This window comes from Pipistrellus kuhlii, unplaced genomic scaffold (assembly GCF_014108245.1).
Source record: "Pipistrellus kuhlii isolate mPipKuh1 unplaced genomic scaffold, mPipKuh1.p scaffold_m20_p_2, whole genome shotgun sequence".
Lineage (NCBI taxonomy): Eukaryota > Metazoa > Chordata > Mammalia > Chiroptera > Vespertilionidae > Pipistrellus > Pipistrellus kuhlii.
In genome coordinates, this window is record NW_023425515.1 from 45,856,967 (window position 1) to 45,880,780 (window position 23,814).

At 49.4% G+C, this 23,814-nt stretch overlaps 1 protein-coding gene across 1 annotated transcript in view; it reads right to left on the reverse strand.

The window, feature by feature from the left end:
• Positions 1-23,814, reverse strand: part of XXYLT1 (xyloside xylosyltransferase 1) — a 154,699-nt gene that overhangs the window by 70,079 nt on the left and 60,806 nt on the right. The window contains exon 3 of the mRNA XM_036446010.2: positions 2,577-2,709. Coding sequence (XP_036301903.1) covers positions 2,577-2,709 — 133 coding nt within the window. The remainder of the gene's footprint in view (positions 1-2,576; positions 2,710-23,814) is intronic.

Genomic DNA, 23,814 nt, shown 5'->3' on the forward strand with positions numbered 1-23,814 from the left:
CACGCAGCCAGACACAGGCTCCAGAGCAGCAGACAACTTAACACGTGGTCTTTCGGGCCACAGAGGAGACTCCAGTTTCCTCGTGGAAGAGGGCAAAGAGCCATACTCCATTCCCTGCCTGCCCCAGCCAGCACCCAACCATTCCCACCCGCGGGACATTCAGTGGCAATTCCCGGGGCCAGGGTAGTGCAGATTAGGGCAGGGCAGTCCTCTGGAGACTTAATTAAGGGCCATTAGAAACATTCCAGCAGGGGGAGAGGGAAGCTGCAATGAGGTTTCCTTTTGTGGTGAATGTGAGTGTGAGTGTGTGTGAGTGAGTGTGAGAGTGAGAGTGAGTGTGAGTGTGAGTGTGAGAGTGAGTGTGAGTGTGAGAGTGAGTGTGAGTGTGAGAGTGAGTGTGAGTGTGTGAGCCAGCAAGCGGGGCCTCTGGACTCCCCAGCAGTCGGGCAGCAGATGGCTCACCTCCTTAAAGACTCTGAAGGTGAGAAACACTCAGTTTCATTTTGGATCTAACATCGTTCAGAGATTGCTTTTGAGAAGGCCAGACAATTAAATCATTTTACTCTTCACAGTTTATAAAACCCTACGTCTACAGAAAACATAAATTCTGGCCAATTTAAGTTTAGTGTGATCAGGTTTCCATTTGTATTAACATGAGATGATTTCAAAGCAGGGCTCACTGCTCCAACTGCATTTAACACTGAGCCTGGTGTGTTCATTCCAGAGACACCGGCCTCTGTGGGCAGCGAGGAGCTCACCAGCAGACGAGAACTTCAGGAGAGAGGAGAGGCCATGGGGACGGTGGGGTCGGGAGAGCTGGGATCACAGTACCCAGAGCTGGTGGCAGAGCCAGGACAGCCACAGGGGCCTGGAGACTCCCTGTTTAGTGCTCCTTCCATCACCCCCTTTCCTTAAATCAAGACCCCAGACATAAGGCTGTGACTCCAGGGCAACTTGTGAGAGGACTACGTCCAGCAGAACAGCCCAAGGCCCGGGAGTTATCAGCTTCTTCAGAGGCGGGCAGGGATTTCCTGTTCTGTGATCTGGTCTTGCAAATGGCCACCACCACGCTGAGGCTGTCCCTCTTCCCCTCCCGCTTAGGAGGAACGCCTGCTCTTAGTCACCAGTTGCCTGCAGGGCTCCGGCCTCGCTCCAAGAATGTCCAAAGGGAGCCAGCATGGGATCTGCACCGAGAACAAAGCGCAGGCAGCCCGGGGGACAGTGAAAGCCCAGCTCCAGGCTGCTCGGCTCTGGGTCAGCTGTGGCTCTGCCCAGTGGAGGAACAGAGAGCAACATGGAACCTCTGGACCAGGGCCGTGGGCCTACTTGTTAACAGAAACCTGGAGGTGCTTCTGGTTTTCCGCTCTGTGTTTTCTTTTCAACTGTAAAAGATATATTACACACAAAAACATACATGCCAACACATGCACGGCCATCAAGCATGGAACTAAAGGACTGCAGCACTCAAGGCAATCCCACCCATGTCCCCATCAGCCACCCCCCAGCCCTGCCCCCGGCCCCTCCAGAGGTACCCACCATCTGGCTTTTAGGAATCATTATTTCTATCATTTTTACTATTTGTGTGTGCAGCCCTGAAGATCGCAGTTCAGTTTTGTCCATCAGTGTACTGCTCACTATAGCTACTTCCTGTTTGCTCGCTTTGTTTTTATATAGCATTCAACTACATGGATATACTTTATTTATCCTTTCTGCTGTCCATGGGCATTTACTTTGTTTTCAGTTTTTGGCGACGACAAACAATGCTGCCTGAGTATTCCTGAATACGTCCCCTGGTCCTCAGGTGCTGGGGTTGCTCTGACAATAACACACTGACAATACACACACCTGACAATAACCCACTGCATCACACAGAACACACTCTTCACCTCAACTACGCAGCGCCAACCTCTGTTCCAAGCTGTGCTGCCTCTGCCTCCCCACGAGACACTGGGAAGCCCACCTGCTTACAGAGGAGCAGCCCCTGGTGACTCAGAGGCCAAGAAAGCCTCCTCCATTACCAGGCTGGCAAGTTAAAGCTCGATCCAAACACCTCCTCTGTAAGACCAAGTCCAAGATTTATTTTTTTAAAATATGTCTTATTGATTTTTTTACAGAGAGGAAGAGAGGGGGATAGAGAGTTAAAAACATCAATGAGAGAGAATCATCGATCAGCTGCCTCTTGCACACCCCCTACCGGGGATGTGCCTGCAACCAAGGTACATGCCCTTGACCGGAATCGAACCTGGGACCTTTCAGTCTGCAGGCTGACACTCTATCCATTGAGCCAAACCGGTTTCGGCAAAGCCCAAGATTTTAAAATCCTGAGCTTAACCAGAACCAACAACTAAAACGACTGAGCTTTCCAAACTCCACCAAAAGAATGAGATGACATCTCCAGTCTGGAGCGAACACACCTGCCCATACCGTTAACTGTAAGTAATAACCACAAATGGGCCCCTAAGAGATTAAGTGCAGACAGACTGCACGCTGATTAATCCCAGGCGGCCACGAGTGGCAGGAGCGGGGGGGTGAAGGGTGAGGAGGGGCCCTGAGGCGCCCAGCCTCCACGCACGCACCTGTACACCGGCTGCATCTCTCTCGCGATGCCAATGATGGCGCCTGGCAGGAAATTGTCAAACTCCTCGAACAATTCCCGGATGTTGGTCTTGTACTTTAGGTCCAGGTCCAGCTGTATTATCTGCAGGATCTCTGGAGGAAAGAAAAAGACAACAATGAGACACAGACACACATCCTGGGAGGCTTGGCTATTTATAGAAAACGAGTGGAAGGTGCAGAACGGGGTCCTGGGTTATTCTTGCTGTCCCTGAAGATGCCAAGTTGGCGCTGGACACAAAGGGCCTTTCTTTGCCAGCAACCCGCTCCGCAATACCGGAAGTCTCCAGAAACAAATGTCCCCTATCTTTCCTTCCCATTGCAGACACGTTTTATTTTAATCCAGGCGACCACGTGCTCCAGTTAAGGCCTACTGTCCTGGTGTAATTGTCAACAACGCAGCTTCTCACTCTCAAACACATGTGACATTTTATGGACACCCTACTTAAAACTGAAAGCGTGCAGGTGTTGCTCTTTGGGGCACAGGTGGTGTATGACCCACGGGAGAGAGGGGTAAAAACTGTTTTGTCTTAAGCTCTCATAAATACGTTCTGGAAACCTAAACACGTATCAAGTCAGACAGAGCGAGTCTCACAATGACCTGGCACGGAAGAGCCGTTTGCTTCCGCTGCCTCCAGATAACTCAGGAGCGAGAAGAGAGGCGGGGGGGAGGGGGGCCCGCATTGGCCAGGTTCATTCTCGCACCCTTCACCTGACCAAGCCTGTCTGAGCCCCGCACCTATGCTGTGGGTATCAGGAGGGGACTGGACACCGAACCATGTGTCAAGCCCTCCAGGATCCAGCCCTCAGGGAGAGACATGCAGGGGGCTAAAATCAGAGAGGGAGGGAGGGAGGAACTGATGCTGACATGAAATGGGAGAGGGACTGTGGGAGCTCCAAAGAGGGGGTGCTTGGGGTTAATGACGAAGAGCGATCATAGTTCTTGGTACCAAGGAGAAGGCCTAGCGGGGATCAGACCACATGAGCGTAAGGTGCAGCTCTGCTGCTGCCGAATTTTGTAATCCTGGGGAAGTTATTTTACTTCTCTAAACCTTAGTATTTCATTGGTTGACGTGGGAACAGTACAGTGTGCCTGGTGAGGCTGAGATGCCGAGAAGACGGGACAACGGTGGGAAATGTCACCTGCACCGGCTGTGGAGGCTACGGGGCCAGGGCTTGGAGAGCGGGAGACCTGCAGAGGGAGGCCCGAGGCAGACTAGGAAAACTTAACAAGAGAGAGTACACGGGCTGGCCTCGCTGTGTGGGCAGCATGGAGAGGGCACGCAGCACCACCACCATCGGGGCATCAGGGCTCCCGCCTGGCTCTTCACCAGCCTTTTGGCATCTGCCCCCGGCAGAAGCCCCAGAGGCCTGAGGACAGGCTGCCCCCAGACGCCCTCTGAAGACAGGCACCCCATCTTTGGTGTCTCAGCCTCCATTCACTCCGTACAGGGCTTAGAGTCCCGTAAACACTGAGGAATGTGTGTGGAATTCAAGGGCCAGTCTCTAAATCAGTTATGAAGAAATCACAGCTTGCTATTTAAGAAAAACTGATTCATTTGTTCCTCACTCTATTTTCCTTTGTGATGCAGAAACACGAGTTGACCTTCTACATGAGTTTCCTGAAAAAGAAAGAAGTTATAGGAGGTGCCCAAATGGCGTGGCTCAGTGGTTGAACCAGTAGGTTATGGTTCAATTCTCAGTCAGGGCACATGTCAGGGCACACATCACTGCAGGTTCTGTTGATGAATGGGGGCCGGGAGGGGGCAAAGGGCAGTGAGCTGGAGAAGGAGAGGCCTTGGGCCGTTTGGAGGTAATTGTGTGGCCCTGTCAGGGTTATGAGAGAAGGCAAACCTCATCCTCTTGGTACAGAGAGCACTTCAATAACATCGGGGTTGCCGAAACCCCATTTTGGCTCAGTGGATAGAGCTTCAGCCTGCGAACTGAAAGGTCCCAGGTTCAATTCCGGTCAAGGACATGTACCTTGGTTGCGGGCACATCCCCAGTAGGGGGTGTGCAAGAGGCAACTGATCAATGATTCTCTCTCATCGATGTTTCTAACTCTCTGTTTCTCTCTCTTCCTCTCTGTAAAAAATCAATAAAATATATAAATAAATAAATAAAATAACATCAGAGTTGGCCAGAGAGAAGCACCCTTCCTTTGAGGGCTTTTAAGTGCCCAGCCTTGCACAGGCAATAGTTTATTTCTCATAACCACCCAACATGTTTAGATGAAGAAAAAAAGGGTTCGAACAGTTAAAAACAATAGCCCAAGGTTTACAACAAACTAAGTGTTGGAGCTGGGACCTGAACCTGGTCTGCTTGACTTCAAAGCCTCGCATGCTCTTTCCACAGACTCTGAGTCCCCTTCTGACTGGAAGGGAGCCCCGTGAGGCAGATATGGCTCCAAGAGTATACACACAGAGGCCCAGGGGCAGGAAGAAGTGCCAAAGAACAGTCAAGAATCTAAGGCTGGTGGAATGTTCACTAAGTCAGGATCCTGCAAGAAGATAACAAAAAGATAGAACAATCTAGGATAACAGATCTGAAAGATAGCTTTCTAATAAGAGGCCAATATATACATTGCACAGATGAGAAAACTGAGGACCAAAGAAGAAGAGGGATTTGTCAAGGGTCATGTATTCTGACAGACAAGAAACAGAACAACGAGCTGACCAAATGTGGAGTTTAAGGGAAGTCCTCCACATGAAAATGGCGATTTCACTTTAATTGAACTCCCAATGGTAGAGAGACCATTCAGTCAGTCAGTCAGTCACTCTTCATTGAAAGCCTACATGTGCTTTGTGTATGCTCCGGTCTTTCAAGGTCATCTCAGCCTACCTATTCTGCAAGGAGTGGCCCGAATGCCTTCTTCCCCGGCCGGCTTGGACAGGCCCTGGTCAGAGTAGCTGCCTGCCTCAGGTCACTGTCATCTGTGTACCTGTGTCACTGCCCTTGCCAGAGAGGGTGCTCCTTGAGGGAGGGAATGTGCTGGAAAGCAGAGCTCAGGGCCATGAGGTGTCTCCTGAAGAGACACAGCTCCTTCATTCGGGCAGAGCCAGGCCGTGTCCTAACAAGCCCCTCCATAGTCGGAGCACTTTCCCTGATCGTCAGGGACTGGCGGGGAGTGAGCCTGGAAGGTCGTGCAGTCCTAGGACATGGCAATTTGAGATGCTTTCCTGCTTTTTATAGGAAGGGTCTGCTGAAAGCCGCTAACCTCTTTTTCAAGAGAGACTTCACCAAACGAGGTCATCTGATCGGGAAGGAATGCAGCAGCAGCTCCAGCGCTCAGTGACCCCTGCACACCGATGTGAGAAGCCTGACCAGCTGTCACCTTTCAGGCCGATGCGGGAGGACACGCCCTTCTATTCAGGGAGGCGGCCAGCCCCAAGCGCAGCCTGCACTGCCGGGCGGGCATCTGTCCAGGCTGTTATCCTTTTATGTAATTATGAAATAAGATGCCAAGTTGTAAATGTCACTGCTGAAAAGAGGAAGATGCTTACCAGGAATGCTGACATTTATTAGATTCTTTTAAAGGGCCCTGTTCCTCTGGCCTCTGGTCCTTCATGTGGTCATCTCCCCATGGAAACTACAGCTGGGGGTTTTATACATCATGCAGAAAGGCTGTTGTGAGAATGAAACATGACTGACACAGAGAGGATGCTGGGCGGAGGACAACTGCAATGGCAGCTGTAGAACCACTGAAAGTTAAGGAATAAATAAGTGAGATAATTGTCCCCTAGCAAAAAGGAGATGAATAAAGAATATTTGAGAAAAAGGAGGACTCAAAGGAATAGTCAAGCATCGAAGGCTGGTGGAATGTTCACTAAGCCAGAATCCTGCAAGAAGATAACAAAAAGATAGAATAATCTAGGATAACAGATCTGAAAGACAGCCTTATACTAAGAGGCCAATATACCCATTGCACAGATGAGGAAACCGAGGACCAAAGAAGAAGAGGGATTTGTCAAGGGTCAGACAGTCAAGCTAAGTAGCCAAATTGATCTCAGAATTCAGGTATTCTGACTCCCTAGTGAATGCTCTTATGCTAATTAGCTCCCTCTCCCACCATCCACTCCCAATATGGACCCTAAACTCCCAGAGAGAAAAAACAAAACAAAACAAAAAAAAACATTGCGTAATGGCCCAAATGGGTCACACTCAAGACTTGCTAGGCACCCAACACAACTAGCTCCTGAAGGACCTGCATCCCAGCCCACGGAAATGCAAACCTGAAGATCAGTAAGTAGCAGCCACAGAGAAGAAGTAAGACACCACCATGACCCACTTTATAGCCATTTTGGGGAAATGAGAAAATTGCTCTCCATATTCTCATATTAACATCAGGACGGAATGTTAAAAACCAAAACCAAACAAACAAATGCTCACACACCTTACGCTGTGCTAAATTCAAAGGGAGGCAGAAAGTTGACTTAACATTCCAGGAGCAACTCCTGGAGACAAAAGCTCAGCGCCTGGTGTGAGCGCCACAGCAACCAGGAGTAAAGCTGTCCGCCCACCGCCCTCTGTTCTAGCCAGACCTGTCCACTCCTGGGAATGGGCTTGCTGCTACATCCAATTAGTTGGGTGAGGGTCTTTCCAACCAGCCCCTCACAAATCTTCTCATGCATGTGTCTAAATCACAGAAACAGGAGTATTCGTGTGCACCTGTGGCGTTTTCTCAGTCCTGTGCGGGCGCCTGGTGTTTGAGGAAAACACCTGTGCTGGGCAACCTCCTGGCCTCAACTGCCTGATGCTGGCTCTTGGTAGATGATAGAACCTTCAAGAGCTTCTCCATCATTCCCACCTCATAGGTCAGTAATTGGAGCTTTTTAAAAAAAAAAAAAATTATTGATTGATTTGAGACAGAGAGAGAATAGATTTACTGTTCCACCTATTTATGCATTCATTGGTTGATTCCTGTACGTGCCCTGACTAGAGATCATACCCGAAATCTTGGTGTATCAGGATAACGCTCCAACCAAATGAACTATCCAGCAAGGGCTAGTTAGCATTTTATGTATGTATTTATTTGTTTATTTATAATATATTTTATTGATTTTTTACAGAGAGGAAGGGAGCTGAAATATCAATGAGAGAGAAAAAATCGATCAGCTGCCTCCTGCACATACTGAGGATGTGCTCGCAACCAAGGTACATGCCCTTGACCAGAATCGAACCCGGGACCCTTCCGTCCATAGGCCGATACTCTATCCACTGAGCCAAACCGATTATGGTGCTGTTGATGTTTTAAACACTGGTTTCCATGGAGAATGAGTGTTTGCAACAGATCAGGCGGGCTAAGTTGAGCTATAATATTTCAGGAAATGGGAGAATTGCTGCCTCCAGGGCCCAGAAAGCGGTTCAGGGGTCCTAGCTGAAACCCCCAACCACAGCAGTGATGAATGTTGACCACAAGATAGCAGCCACTAAAATGGGAAAAGATGCTAAGGATCTAGGAGGGCTAGATCTGGTTTGAGAGATAAGTTCTGTTTGAACTTCAACTGTAGGGGGTCAAGTTAAGAGTGTGGTACCATCTTCAAAGGAAACATGTCTGCTCACCTCATCGTCTCTCACTCCAGTTTCAGGCTAATGAAATAGCTAGTGCCACTTGGTTCTAACAAGTTGGTAAAGGAAAGACAAGATTTAAAGTGCTGGCTGAAGATGCAGCTTTCCAGACCTTTGCGATCCCACTGCCATCTCGCCACCCTGGCCTGGACAGCACCGAGGCGGCTCCGGAGCGCCCAGGGGATTGTTCTGAGATCTGGAGGCCCATGCCTGCTGCCGGCATCTGAGGCTCGATTTCTCTGCACAAGTGACTGCACAAGGCAACATTCATGCCCTCAGAACCAGCTGGGAAGCTCCCGGCTCAACAGTCCCCAGTGGAAACAGGCTTGAGACAGCTCATCATCAGCCTCCAATTAAGCCAGCCGCAAGGCATGTCATCTGACCAAGGATGGAATTACAACCCTGAGTGAGTAATTAATGATAGCCGAAAACAAACAAAACAGGGGGAAAAGCTTCCTTTCCTTCCCCTCCCTTCTCCTATCCCCAGAAACAATTCCTGGTAGACAACTGTCAACAAACACAAAGCAGCTTGCAACAGAACAGGTCGGGGAGTTATGGAAAGACATGCTTCGGTGAGCACCGGGCCCACCATCCTGGCAGCAGCCTCTTCCGAAGGGCAGATCAACCATGCGGGTGCCTTCTCTCCCTTTCTGTTTTGAAAGAGCTTCCAGGCTTCCTGGAGATAAATATTTATAAACATCAGAGGGTTTTCATCTCAGAACATCAGCGCAAGCTTCCCACTAACCAGGAGCGGGCTCAGGGAGAAGGGGAAATCATGACAAGCCCGAGCTGAGCTCGGTGGGCGTCACGAGGCTCGGGACGGGGAAGCAGCTGGAGGGAGGGAGCTCCACAGCTCATTGTCCGCTTGGAAACACTGCAAGCAATTTGCCACCTGCTTTATCCCCCTGTTAACTGCTGGTCAGCAGCACCTCTGGCCTGCAGCAGCCAGAGAGGGCAAAGGAGAAGGGGTGGAGACTTCCTCCAACAGTAAGAGACTCATGACCCCCCCGAGGAGCTGTTTTGAGACCACAGGACAGGCACATCCTGATGCCTGCGCCACACCAGCCACAGCAGATGGGCTTCTCCCACTGGAAGGTCTCAGGCCGTGATGGAGAGCTGCCACTGCAAGGCACAGACCCAAGCTGTGTCCCTGGGGGGGGGGGGGGGTCCGCAGGTGACATTGGCTGGGATGGTTCTACATCAACAGGGAACTAGGGTCACTTCCCAGCTGGGCCTTTCCCTGTCCCTCAAACCCTCCCTCCGTTCCCTTTGCTGTGTCAGGCACAGCTGCAGGACAGCTGGCAAATGATGGAAATAGCTGCTATGAAGGAGCGGAGTGGATCGCGCCAAGGGGCCAAGGCCTTGGGCACAGATTCCTGGGGCTCCTCCAGCCTGGTCAGTCCATCCATTACTGCAGGGTGGGGTGGGGTGGGGGAGGTGCCTGTGCTGACTCAGCTCCTGACCCTCCACTCCACTCTGCCAGATGGGGTTCAGTCCCTCTGGTTTTCCAACCTGAAGCTCAGAGTTTTGGCAGGGTCTCTACAATGGCCTAGCATGGAAGCGGCAGAGCTGAGAGCAAGCACAGATTTGCCTGGCTTGATAGTCTGATCCGCTATCTTTAAAGCAAGAAATGCTGCCGCCTTGAGGGTGAAAACATCAGACAGCTCCTGAGTGTCTGGTGCAGCATGGGACTTCCCCACGGCCCCCACCCTCTCCCTCAAGACCTTCCTCCCAAGAAGCTTGAAGACTACTAGAGTTCCCTTTCACTGAGCACAGCCCACTGGAGAAACTTCAGGGGAAAGGGATTGATGCCACAGGAGTAAGATGAGAGAGGGTTTTTAATAATAGCCAATGTGAATAAGTATATTCATTTAATCATCCAAATGCCCTAAGATTGGCGTTATTTTTGCCTGACCAAGGAGGAAATGAAGTGTGGTAATCAAGCTCGCATGGCTGGTAACGGGCAGGGATGCAGTTCACACTCCGATGTGTTGGGCTCTGAAATGCTTGCCCTCCCTCCCTCCCCATGCCGCCCCGGCTTCCGGGCCGCTGGGCAGCCAGGATTCAGACCACGCTCGTTCTGTGGGCGCTGCTCCGGCAGGAAGTCCCAGGCTGTCCCCTGTGCTAATCTATGTTTTCCACATTAGCAGCCCGCCCTCAGCTCTGAGGGAGGAGGTGAAGGGAGGAAATGGAGTTCATAACAGTGATTTATACAACCTGTTAGCAGCTCTGGTAAAAGGTTTTGGGCCAAGAGGTGGAAATTAATGACCGCCAGTCAGTTTATGGATTAGCTATACAACAAGTCCTTTCTTCGAGCCCTGCTCGCCCCCTCTCAAAATTAAGCCTGGAAAGCAATGTCAGCTATGACGCAGCCACAACATTTTTTATATATATATACATAGGAGCTCCTGTTTTGTGGACAAAACAAATTATTATGAAAAGATGCAGTTCTGCTTCAGAAACAGTATAACATGAGTCCCCTCCCTCACCCTTAGCACCTTCTGTGACCGGGAATTCATCATATAATTTAGGACAGGGCAGAATTTATTTCCAACCGGGCTGAAAAACTTTAGGGACACATAGAATGACAGGTGCAACACCTGGCCTCAATTTTCCTCCTGCTTCTATTGCCAATGTGAAATTACAGTTCATGGACTTCTTTATGAAGCCCAATGTGCAGGGGAAATTGAATTTTAGATTTGGAGAGCAGAATCCCTCTCTCTCTCATTTCTACGGTATAGATGTCCGTGGTCCCTGCTGGCCTGTCCACAGCTTATAGCTCCCCGGCGTCCGCTATAAACTTTATTTCTTGTCCCCAAAAGTCTAAGCTCTCCTTCCTGTTTGGGGCAGGACCACACTCTGGTTTTGTTCACCAGCAGAGACTGAGGCCTGGTCTCGGCTCTCACCGCAGGCTTTTTCCATAGCCCCCTGGCAATGGCAGGCGCTTTTTGGAAATAGTGATTTGGCTACCACAGGTCTGCCTGATGCTCATAGCACAACTCTGCAAGTCCCGCATTCTGAGGTTCATTATCATAACTGCGGGGATCCTGTTTCTCATCTCCTCTGCCCGCTCTCCACACTCCGGCTGCAGGGCTTCCTCAGCCTCCTCTCTAGCTTAGAGCAGAAGGCCCTGCGACTCAGAGATGCTTCCCCAAGAAGGCTAAGTGGGATCAGGCACAGCCTTGACTTCCCCCTGGGACCATGAAGGAGTTGAGGAAGAGCAGCCGCACATCACTCCTTGGGCCAAGAAATCCACATCAAGGCAATGTTAAAGGGGAAAAAAGCTCCTCCACTTTAGGAACCCGGAAATGCCTTTCTGAGATTCACGCGTAAAGAACTACCATCCTTTTGTAGCAGGAGAAACAAAGATATATGGTTTTTCATCTTTACAGGAGCAACATCCGCTCCTTTGTGAATGACTGCAAAGGGGCTTGCCAGCAGTCAAATGGCCCCACAGGTTTCCTGCCTCCTGAGCCAAGCCTCCTGCCAAAAGGTCATGTGCTTTTATTGATTTTCATGCTACATTGTTTTTTTTTTTTTTAAAAAGTAAGTGATCTATCTACAAAATGATAAGGTTCCCATGTGCCAGGGACCGGCCTAGGTGTTTTATGCATTTTACCGGATTTACACTTTACAAGTAGGGCTCTGCTCTTCCCATTGTATAGTTTTCTCCTATCACAGACACAGTCCATGTTTCACTGCTTTCATCCCGGTTTACCAAGGTTAAGGGGAGCCCCTCCTGCGCTGGCCAGTGTGGCTCAGTTGGTTGGGGTGTCATATGCACACCCAAAGGCTGTGGGTTCAACTGTCAGTCAAATACCCAGTTGTGGGTTTGATTCCTGGTTGGGGTACAATACAGGAAGGCAACTGATCAATGTTTCTCTCACATCAATGTCTCTCTCTCTCTCTCGCTCGCTCTCGCTCTCTGTCTCTCTCTCTTTCAAAATCAATAATCATGTCCTCAGATAAGGATTTACAAAAAAGAAGCCCTTCCTAATAAGGACTCTTACTAGAGTCCTACTTACTTTGACTCTAATAAGAATTACTCAAGGGTACAGAGAAGTGCAAAGTCTGGCCCATGAGCTGGGAGTCCAAACTCAAATTTCCATTTAAAACACCACTTGCCTTCCTATGGAGCAGACATCCCCGAGAAACCCTCTTTAAAATGTGTGCCCATCACAGACCCTGCAATCGAAAAGATTCTGCCTACCAAATTGTACTTATTAAGCACTAATCAATTCACTCTACTGTTTTAATTAAAATTTTATTTCATTTCATTAATTTCATTTCTTTTTTAATTAAATAAGATTTAAGTTATTTGTTTTAATTTTTTCATTGGCGGCATGGCATATGATGCCAAATTGACATAACTGCAGATGAAAGCTAGAAAAACGATTTAACTTCTAAATATTTCAATGTGTACTTCCTAAGAAACAAGGGCTCTCTCATAACAGTACAACCATCAAAACCAGGAAGTTAACATTAATGCATTATTACCATTTAATTTATAGTCTCACTGAAAATCTGTCACTTTTCCAAAAATGAAATCAAAATTTCTGGTCCAGGATGCCATGTCATGTCTCTTCAATCTGAAATAGCTCCTCAGCCGGTGTCTTGTGCAATCTTAGATAATTTGAGGAATACAGGCCAATTATTTAGTAAAATCTCCCTCAGTCTGGGTTGATCTACCGTTTCCTTATGCCCTTGACTGAAATTGAGCCCGTGATCAGGCTGATGCTCTATCCACTGAGCCAAATCATTTAGGTCTATATATCAGATTTAAGGCAATTTGTTATGGCCTCTGGTTTCTTTAGAATTCCTTCACAGAGTGGCCAGACTTAACCATTTTTATCATCTTTTTCCTAAGGCAAGTCCATCTAGAAACTTCTACTTTCCTCCTACTTCACTACCAGGTGGTTTTCTGGGCTTCCAGGTGCAGTTTTTAAAGAAAAAACAAACGGTAAGCTAGGAGTGAGTTTCATCTGGTTTCTCTTTTCTGTCATTTATCTTGTATTTGCGCTACATTTTCCCCATCTCTTCTTACCAAGTATATTGGGGAATCTAAAGGCAATGGCAGCCTTTGGGTATCAGAGCAGCTTAGAACCCTCAAGTCTACTGGGATGAGTCTTTCTCTCAGAGGCCAATTTGTATTCTCAGAGCTCCAGTCCTAAAGGAATTGAGAGAGAGAGAGAGAGAGAGAGAGAGAGAGAGAGAGAGAGAGAGAGAGAGAGCGCGCCGCGCGCGCGCGCGAGCGCAGATTCGGGAGACATAAGTTCATCTGGTGAGGGAGGCAGGCTGCAGCAGAGCACCCCCCTCCCTGTAAGAGAGTGCAAACCTCACCACCAGGACACGCCCGTTAAAGCCAGCACTGCTCCAAAACAGACCTTCCACACCCACACACAGCAGCGGGGGCCTCTCTCAGTCACACCCACTAAAGGACACTGGTGAGCCTGGACTGGGGGCTTCTGGAGTTGAGTATAAGAGAATTGGGAACCTGGGAAGGAGACAGCAGAAGTGGGGACTGGGTTTTCCCAAAGGTTCCCCCTTCCCAAAGGAGGGCAGCTTCTGACCAGCCAGGCACCAGGGTCTGTTGCCAGAATCTCGGCACGCCAGTGGCTCAGGAAGCTCGGGGAGGCCGATTTGTTGAGTCATTCGGTGCTATTTTTATCTGTTTTCCAAACCATAAACCCACACTCTACATTTCATTGTTTAGGGTGGATTCAGAGTTTTGACTTGGCCTTTCTTGTGGTTTAATTTCCTGTGTGCCTGTATGAAGGAAAGCCTTTAGCATGCCTGTGTAAGCATACGACACTTCAACCTTGGGCAGGATGGGGTCCAGATAATTGGCATCTTGACTGCTCTCCAAGCCTGCGCTGCTCGGATTAAGCCTGGAGGTCATGACCTACCCCTTCTCTCCTCTACCCCCAGGTCAGAGTTTATGGTCTGGCTCCTGGATTACTAAGTCAGGGCAAATTGGCTTTTTGAATACTTCAGTCCAATATTAGGAGAGGAAGCTGCTGTGTATCTCATAAAACAGTTAAGTCTGACAGGTCCAAAGTGTAGTGACAGCACATTCTGGACGAGTTGAATAGTCTTCAAACTATTCCCAACTGATTTCAATTATAAAATCATGATTATGTGGTTACAGAAGTTACAAACACATACCAGACGGGGCAAAAAAAGAATGCTCCTTTTCTGTGGAAGCCAGGATGAGTTGTTTTCTTCTTAAAACCCTTTCTACTCTACTCGTATTCAAGTAGAGTCATAATGCTTGGCAACTTTAATATTAAACAATGCCTCCTAAGTTCAGGGTCTTCCTGCTGTCAAAAACCCTTCTAAAAAAAAAATAAAACAAAACCTTCTAGTGCAGGCAGAGCTCCACTTTTCTGTTCAAAGATAGAGAGCCCTTTTGAAAAGGAGAATCTGGATCTGCACCAGATTTCCCTTCGGCGTCTGACGAGAGGCCTGAGATGCGGTAATAAACACGGAAACTCGATGTTGCCAGAAGCAGTAGGCTGCTCAGGAGGAAAAGCACTTCCCCAGGAAGCTGGTAGCTGGCGAGGCCCAGCGGGAGCCCCTCTCCCAGCCCGGGGACAGACCCTCTGAGTGCTCCTCCCACCAGCAGCATGCACAGCCGGTGCCGCGCCACACAGTTCCAAGACGCTAGAACCTTTCCTCTTCCTGACAGACAACTCTGCATTCTTTCAATCATTCCACAAGCATCTACTACCCCTGCTGTGTGCCAGGCAAAGTCCTCCCCACTGCAGAACAGCTGGGAAGAGACAGGCAGGGCCCTCCTTTCAGGGGACTCACAGTCTGGATGGATGACTCTGGACGACGGAAAGGGGTATGGGGAACGGAAAACAGTGAGGGGCCGCAGCGTGGTGTGGTGCGGGGCTACTGACGTTTGGGAAGGCAGGGAAGGCCTTGGGCAAAACCAACATTTGAGCTGAGACCTGACATGCAAAGATCTGGGAAAAGAGAGGGCAAAGGAGCCACTAGAGAAAAATCAGGGAATGCCTTCGGCACACTGGAGTGAAAACGGAGTGAGAGGTAAGAAGTGGTGGCTGGAGAGCTGGGGGGTGCCAGGCCCACTGAGGGGCTTCCACCAGGTGGAGGAGCGGCCTGACAGGGCGGCCTCTCTGCTCTGCGGGCGTGGCACCTCTGGCGAGGGGTCCTGACACCTGATGTGATGTGCCTCTTGGCACTCTGGCTCTCTGGCTGCTCCCAGTGGTTCTTGGGGATATAATTGAGTCTCCCTTCCCTCCAACCCCCCATTTAGGGAGCCACTTCTCTCCATCACCTAACTTTTATGAATTGGGATCCAAAGACAGAAGAGATGGCCACTATTCCTCAAGGAAGACAATGCAAGGAAGGCTTAGGGACACATGCACTCCTTCCCCAAATCCCCCCTCCCTGCCCCCACCTCCCTCACCCCCCATCATCGTAGTCTGGGTCTGGCCCTGGCCTCGCTTCTCCTTGGTGCTATCACCAGAGCCATTCCTTTCCTCTCACCAAGCAGGCTGGGGAAAGCTGCCCATTCGGGCAAACCATGGCATAATGAGGGTGGAAAAACAACACAGACAGTTCCCTACTCACCCGCATGTTAGTGTCCTGGGGAGATCAGGTTAAGTGATCCTCAAGAGCAGAAATCACAGAAAAGCTGCCATAAAAGGACTCTACGCAGCATAACAGCCAACTGTAAAGGAGGTGTGTGTGTGTGTGTGTGTGCTTCATTCATTCAATTATTAGTTGAATAAACATATTTAATATAATATTTGGCACTCTGACTAGTATAAGCAAAACAAGGCCCCTGCCCTCACACTGCTTATACGCCAGTGATGGGATTCAATAAGGACAGCAACCACAACCCAAAAAAGCCAGTGACCGGTGTCCAGGAAGGGAGAGGGCAGAGCTGTGGGCTTGGGAAGGAGATGGTATTCAGTTGGGCCTTATCTTATTCAGCTCAGGCTGCCCTAACAAAATACCACAGTGGGTGGCTTAAGCAACAGACACTGATTTTTCTCACAGTTCACAGACTCCATGATCAAAGTGCTGGCCAATTCGGTTTCTGATAAGAGCTCTCTTCCTGGCCTGTAAGTAGCAACCTTCTCACTTTTCCTCACAGGCCCTTTGTTTTCTTCTTTTTCTTTTATTGTTGACTGTATTACAGATATCTTTGATTTTTTACCATTTTCCCCTCCGCCACCCAACCCCCGCCCCACCCCAGGCCTTCCTTAAACTATCGTCTGTGTCGATGGGTTATGCATGTATGCATATAGGTTCGTAGGTTAATCTCTTCCTATCCCTTTATTTCTCTCCCTCAGACTGTGCTCTTCTGTAGCTCCCTCTTTGATAAGGACAGCAATCCCACTGAACCAGGATTCCACCCCGATGACCTCATTTAACCCTGACCACCTCCCAAAGGCTCATGTCCACATACCATCATGTTGGAAGTTGGGCTTCAACATATGAATTTGCTGGGGCAACTAGGAGACAATTCAATCCATAACAGCCCTTGAAGGAACTGTGAACCGGAGTCTTCCTATGTGGGAAATGGGATTACAGAAGGAGAGACCAGCCAAAAAGGAGGGACCGGGAGCCTGGAAGATGTGTTAGGAGAGCAAAAAGCAAGCTGGTTTGGAGAAAAGGACTTGTGAGCGGCATGAAGGAGAAGAGGCTGGAAAGGAGTCTGGGACAAGTTGCAGAGGATTCCAGCGCTGTGAACTGGCAGGAAGCCAAGGGTGTCACTGATCAGAAGATGACAGGATGAGGAATACACAGGCCAAAGGTCTCCCAGGTGCAGTGTGAACGGCAGACTGAAGAGGGAGCCGCTCAGGCCAAAGGTCTCCCAGGTGCAGTGTGGACGGCAGACTGAAGAGGGAGCTGCTCAGGGGCTGCTGCAGTTGCAAGGGGAGGATGAGGTCCTGAATCAAAGCCTGGTTCCGAGGGGTGTGCTCTCCGGGCAGATGAGCTCCAGTGTTTCTGGGTCTGCTGCCGGGAGCCCACCCTGCCTGGGTGGTGGAGATCAAAGCCACGGTCCCTGTACCAGGGCTGCCTCACATACTCCTCTCTGAGACCAAGAATCTGCAGGAGTCCCTGGATACAAACACTGCCCGGTGAAGAGACCCTGGCATGTCAGCATGGCGTGGCACTGCCAGCGAGGCGGTGGCCACACAGAGTCACTTGAGGCTACAGGTAAATATTGGGGGCTCTCTCCAGCTAGGCTGAAGGCAACTGCCTCTCACCTGACCAACCTCCCCATGCCTGGCCTTGCTCCCACTGACATGGGATGGGGAAAGAGCAAAAGAACAGAAGCAATGCTTACCAAATGAGCACCGGCCCCACCCTCCACAGGGCCCCCAAGAAAAGCAGCTCCGCGTCCGCTGTCCCATTTGAACAGAGAGGCAGGAGGGGCATCCAGAGATTCCAGGGACCTGATCACATCCCTGTGACTTAGCAGGTGGCATTCCTGATGGCAGAGCAGCCACGGTGGTTTTCTGATGAGGCCAGGAAGCCAGTGTCGCTCCCAGGGTCCAATCACAGTGGCCTGAGTCCACTTCCTCCTCTGTAAAGCAAGGGACTAGGCCTACGTGGTCCCCTCAAGCCCCTCTGGTTTTAACCCTACAACCGACGGATACAGTAGGCCGTTAGACAGATAAGAGCAGAATGGGAACAGAATGCCTGGTACAGAAGGTCACCCAGGGCGAAAAGCAATGAACGGTTGTAGGGTGGGATCTCACCCCAGGGGCACCTTTCCTCGCCTAGCATAGCGCTGGTCATGTGGTCTAGACTCCCTGACCTTTCATAGTTCTGGTCATGTACTAGAAGTGTGGGCCCTCCCCTGACCTTGCTTCTTCCCCTGGCATGTTGCTAGTCGTGTGAGAGACCCCCTAGAGGAGGAAAAAGGGGCTGGAGAATAGCCTCGTATAACTCCTTTAGTCGACCACTAAACCCTGGGCATAACATCTAGGCCTGTTGTGTTTCTGCTTTAGGCCCAGAAAATCAGCAAGGCCAAGTGGGGCAACACCATGGCTGACCTCGGACCAGCTGCAATGACTAATGAGCCCCTGCCCCGGTGCCAACCATCCACAGTAGAGACCATGACCCTGAAAGGACGCACCTGGAAAGCTGATGAATATTCTATTGAGATCCTCCGGAGACTTCCAGATAAATACCCTCAAGGCAAAAAACTCAGGGTGCTAGAACTCTCTCTCTCTCTCTCTCTCTCTCTCTCTCTCTCTCTCTCTCTCTCTGTCTCTGTCTCTCTATCTCTTCCCCACTTCCTTCCCTCACTTTCCCTTCTTCTTCCCCCAAGTGTGTTTTCTTTGCCTTTCTCCTGAGCTCCAAGGACCCTTCTTTTCCCCCTGAGTCCATGCAGCCCAGCTGGCTGACTTCTTTCAGGGCTCAAAAATTCTTCTACCTCTGCGTCTTTCTAAAGACTCTTTTGCATGTGTTCGAGTCTTGGCTCTGAATTCTTAGCCAAAACTCAAGGACCGAGCTCTAACACCTGGTGCCATTCACCACTGACACAACCATCCAACACCAGTATCTACACCAGGAGGAGGTTGACCCAGGTGGTGCCCGAAGCCAAATGACATTTGAGTTTTATAAGACTTGGCAGAGAAACACCTCCCAGGGCATCCTGGATGTGTGCCTATAAACTGGCATGAAACTATATTCTTATTAACTAGATTCTATTTTCTCAGTGATTTAAAGCATCATTTCAAAGCGCCTTCATTTTCCTTTCTGGTTTTCAAACATCCTATTTCTCCAAATTCCCTTCCTCCCACCATTCCCACCAGGGCAGTCAAATCACAGGGTAAAATACGGGCTCTCGGAATCTCTTTGAATACAGATTGGTAGTTACAAGATACTCATGGGAATGTAAAGTGCAGCACAGGGAATACAGTCGATAATATTGTAAGAAATATGTATGGTGCCAGGCAGGTACTAGAAATACCAGGGGGAAAACTTGTAAAGTATATGATTCTCTAACCATATAGTAGGCAGTTACACTATGCATAACCTAAAACTAATACAAAATAATATTGAATGTAAATTGTAATGGAAAAATTTTTTCAATTTTTTAAAATGACATTCAGATATTTGAACAGCTGATGATATTAAAGATTTGTTACTTCAGGTGTGATGGTGATTTAAATTTTAGGAGTCCTTGCCCTGGCCAGTGTGCTCAGTTGGTTGGAGCATTGGTCATACACCATACCTGGTTCAATTCCGGGCCAGAGCACATACCTGAGTTGTGGATTCAAATCCCAATGAGGTTCTATACAGGAGGCAACCAATCTCAATCTCTCTCTCTCTCTCTCTCTCTCTCTCTCTCTCTCTCTCTCTCTCTCTCTCTTTCCCCCTCCCTCCCTCCCTCCCTCCTTCCTTTCCCCTCTCTCTAAAAACCAGTAAAGCATATCCTCAGGTGATGAATAAAAAAAAAATATTTTTTAGAGATGCACACTAAAATGTTTGCAGATGGAGTTGCTTTAAAATAATAGAGGGGAAAGCAAACTAATGGGTATGTGGTTTCCTTTGGGAGTGATAAAAATGTTCTTGAACTACACAGGGGGGATGGTTTCACAACCTCATGAATGTGCTAATATCACTAATGGTGAATTTGTTACATGTATTTACCACAATAAAAATAAATAATAATGGAGTGAGGGACAGAATACTGACCTGAGATGAAATAAGATTGACCATAACTGCTAATTGTTGAAGTGAGTGATAACAAGGAACCCTTTAAGTGTATAATAACATATGTAATTTATTAAGAAGTTCCCCCCCCCCAAAAAAATGTTTCCATAATAAAAAGTTATATTTTTAAAAGGATTAAGTGAGCTTCCAGTTAGAAACCAGGCGCTGCCCCACTCCCACTCAGCCCCTGCTGGCTGCCCAGAGCACCAGCTCCCACCTCAGTCACTCTGCTGTCTGTGGGAGACCCTCTCCCTGAAGGATGTGCCTGGCCGTCACCCCTGGGCTGTCTTCCACAGGTGACGAGTGCATTACAGGACCTGCGTGAGCATAAGACTCCCGCACTTCGCAGGGGACAGTCACTCAGCTGGCTGCTGGACAGGAAGCCTATGGCACAAGGAAGATACCAGGCCATGTGGACATTTTTTCAATGAAGACGGTAAATCTTCGACAACTACTGTTTTTAAGTAGGGAACACAACTCTCCTAGAGCTCGACTCACTGGTGAGGGAGCTGCCCACTTAAAGAGCTAGTGTCTCCGAAACCGGTTTGGCTCAGTGGATGGAGAGTTGGCCTTTGGACTGAAAGGTCCCAGGTTCGATTACAGTAAGGGCATGTACCTTGGTTGTGGGCACATCCCCAGTGGGGTGTGTGTGTGTGTGTGTGTGTGTGTGTGCTAGAGGCAGCTGGTCGATGTTTTTAACTCTCTATCCTTCTCCCTTCCTCTCTGTAAAAAATCAATAAAATATATATATATATATATTTTTAAAGAGCTTAGTGTTCGCATAGCAAGCAGGCTGTACCCTCAGAACCAGAGAGGTGGACAGCAAACCTGTCATGGGGAGGGAAGAACACCCAGCAGGTAATGCTCAACTCAGATCCTTAGAAGACAAGGGCATGTACATTGGTTGCGGGCACATCACCGGTAGGGGATGTGCAGGGGGCAGCTGGTCGATGGATGATTCTCTCTCATCGATGTTTCTAGCTCTCTATCCCTTTCTCTTCCTCTCTGTGAAAAATCTATAAAATAAGAATAAATAAATAAATTAAAAAAAAAAAAAGAAGATTGCTAATGCTCACCACACTCCCTTCTCCTGGCTGCTTGCAGGTAGGGGGCCATATGACTAGTTCCTGGCGAATGGACTGTGAGCAGAAGTGATGGGTGTAACTTCTGGACTGTCACAGTGAAAGCCACTGCACAGCCGTGTCACACTTCTGCAAACGACACTGCTACCAGTCAGAGGTGGCTTAGATCCCGGGATTGTTGTTTGCAAAGAAGTTGCTCTAGAGAGAGCACCCACACCGCAGTAAAAGCTGCTTAGAAACAAACAATGATGTATTAAGGCATTGAGATCCAGGGCGTGTTCGTGACCACGGCCCAGTCTAATCCCTAATACTGAAGTCCTCAGTGTACAGGTCATGCTGGATGAGGTGAGCACACACAATCTTATCTGCCTGCACACCTAAAAAATATGGCACAATTTTAACAACAGGATCACACTCCAGCAGTGACTGAGGGAGAAGAGGCACCCTTCCATTCTGAGGCGCATGTCGTAGTCTTGGGAGGAGGAAGCTATATAGAACATTTAAATCCCCTCCTGGCAATTCTGATACCTTTGTGTTCATCCCCCACCCCCACACTCTGAGAATGACTGGGCGACATGCGGACAGAAGCAGATCTTAATATGAACCCCAGTTCTGCTGGTTAGTCTCAGGCACAACAAGCCGTCCTTGTGAACCATTAGTGCATCGCCTCTCCGATCCTCCCGCGTTCCCTGATTAATTCGTCATGTCTATTAAGCTCCCTCGGCTTCTCCAGTGCCTCACATTAGCTCCCTTATGCTCACCTAGGGACTCTGAACATGCAAAAGGCAGGCGTGTGGGGCTGGAAGTAACCGTGTGAATAGCTCAGAGAGAATATGCTAAAGCCACTGTTCCCATAGCAACACTCCCTACCTCAGAGAACACATGCCTACAGGGTCTGCTGAAAATGAGATTTGAAACCAGGACATGGCCAACTATTCAGAACCAATGGGGAGGAACTCTCAGAGCCTTGCCTAGGCATTCATCCCCCGGGCTGCTGACACAGCTGACTTCCCCTCTGCAGCAGGCGGGGACCACCCTGGGCCTTCACATCAGCAGGGCCGGCCTGGAGTCCCTCCTCTGGGAGAGGCAGTGCCTTCTCCTGGAAGCTCTGTCCTTCCTCGGGCTCCAGCAAGGTCCTGCACAACTCCTCCTCATCTTGTGGACTTTCCTGGCTGTCCATGCAGACTCTTGCCCCCTTCCAGCACTTTTCTTACACCTTCCTAGTGCAGGCACGTGGCATGACCCTCTGTGCCCATGTCTGTGCTGCGGAGCGGGCAGCAGCCCACAGAGGCACGCACCGCGCCTTACCCTCCGGCCGGGCCCAGCCCCGGGAGCCGGAGCTGAAGGAGGGCCTCCCTGCAGGATGACGTCAAGTGAACGAATGCTGTTCAATACTTACTTATCCTGTTAAGTATTTCCATCAAGAATTTGCTAGAAGACAGAGAAATATAACTACCAGGCTTGCCAAGGTCATGAAGCAGAGGCACAGAATGGTAGCATGGCTCCGTTTTCTAATAGTTCGCTGCTGACAGTTTCAAGCCCCATGCCTCCCTCTTCCCCTTCTGCCCACACCTGGGCAAGTGATATGCCTAAATGCTCTTTTGGTGCCAACATGAGGTTCAAACCATATAAGCACAGAACCCTCACCTCAACCCCACCCCTAACCACCGTTAAACCCCAGGCCGGTCTCCTTCCCTTACTCTCACAAGTCATTTTCTGACCAGTTAGGGAAGCATGCCTGCTCTCCCCAGGAAGTCTCGTTATGTGGTCTCAACATTCAAATCAAACTTTGGATGGCGTCTGCCCTGGTACAGAGAGGTGGCCACAAAAACGGGATATACAGGGATGACAGCAGGACACAGCCATCAATTAAAAACGTAAGGCATGGACAACAGGGCGGTGGGGGCATACGTGGGGAGGGGTTTGGGATGGGAATGGGGGGGGGTGAGGACAATTATGTGATACCATAATCAATAAAGAAGTTAAAATAAAATAAAAAACAACGCAGCCACATCAACAGAGGTATAGCGTTTCACATGGGGAGGTGAGAATACTGACTTACTGTCTCACCACACTCATCCTTAAAGCACTGTGTTTGTATCCGAACCTTGTATTTTATTTTATTTTTTTTAATATATTTTTATTGATTTCGGAGAGGAAAGGAGAGGGAGCGAGAGATAGAAACATCAATGATAAGGGAGAATCATTGATTGGCTGTCCCCTGCACACCCCCCACTGGGGATTGAGCTTGCAACCCGGGCATATGCCCTGACCGGGAATCGAACTGGTGGCCTCTTGGTTCCTGGGTCGATGCTGAGCTACATCCGGCTGGGCTGAACACTGTATTTTAAAGGGAGCAGAGACCAATGCTCAGAGCAGGCACCTGGACTGGGAGCAGGGAAGAAATACTTCCTGTGGGGAACACACAAGGAACCAGGGCTGCTTCCCCTGGCGGAAGATTGCCTTTGAATTTCTGAAAGAAAGGAACTAGGCTTCTTCATTGAAGCCAACAGAGAAAGGCAGGTTCTCAGCGATGTTGGAGAGAGCTTTCTAAAATAAAAACCCGCCGAAGACGAAAGGCTGCTCCCGGCGGCGGCTCCCTGTGGTGGCCAGCCCGCCAGCGGCACGGGTCACTCTCACTCTCTGGCGACGCCACGGAACAGGCTCAAGACCTGACAAAAGGATCCCACCTCCGCGTTTGTCCCAGCCCTGAAACTCTCTGAACCCATTCAACAGCTTCCTCATCTCCAACAAAGCGGCGATGGTCAACAGCCTGACAAGAAAAGGCTATGGAAGTTTAAGGACTGGTTTGCTGTCACATCCTACTTCCACTGAACCTGAA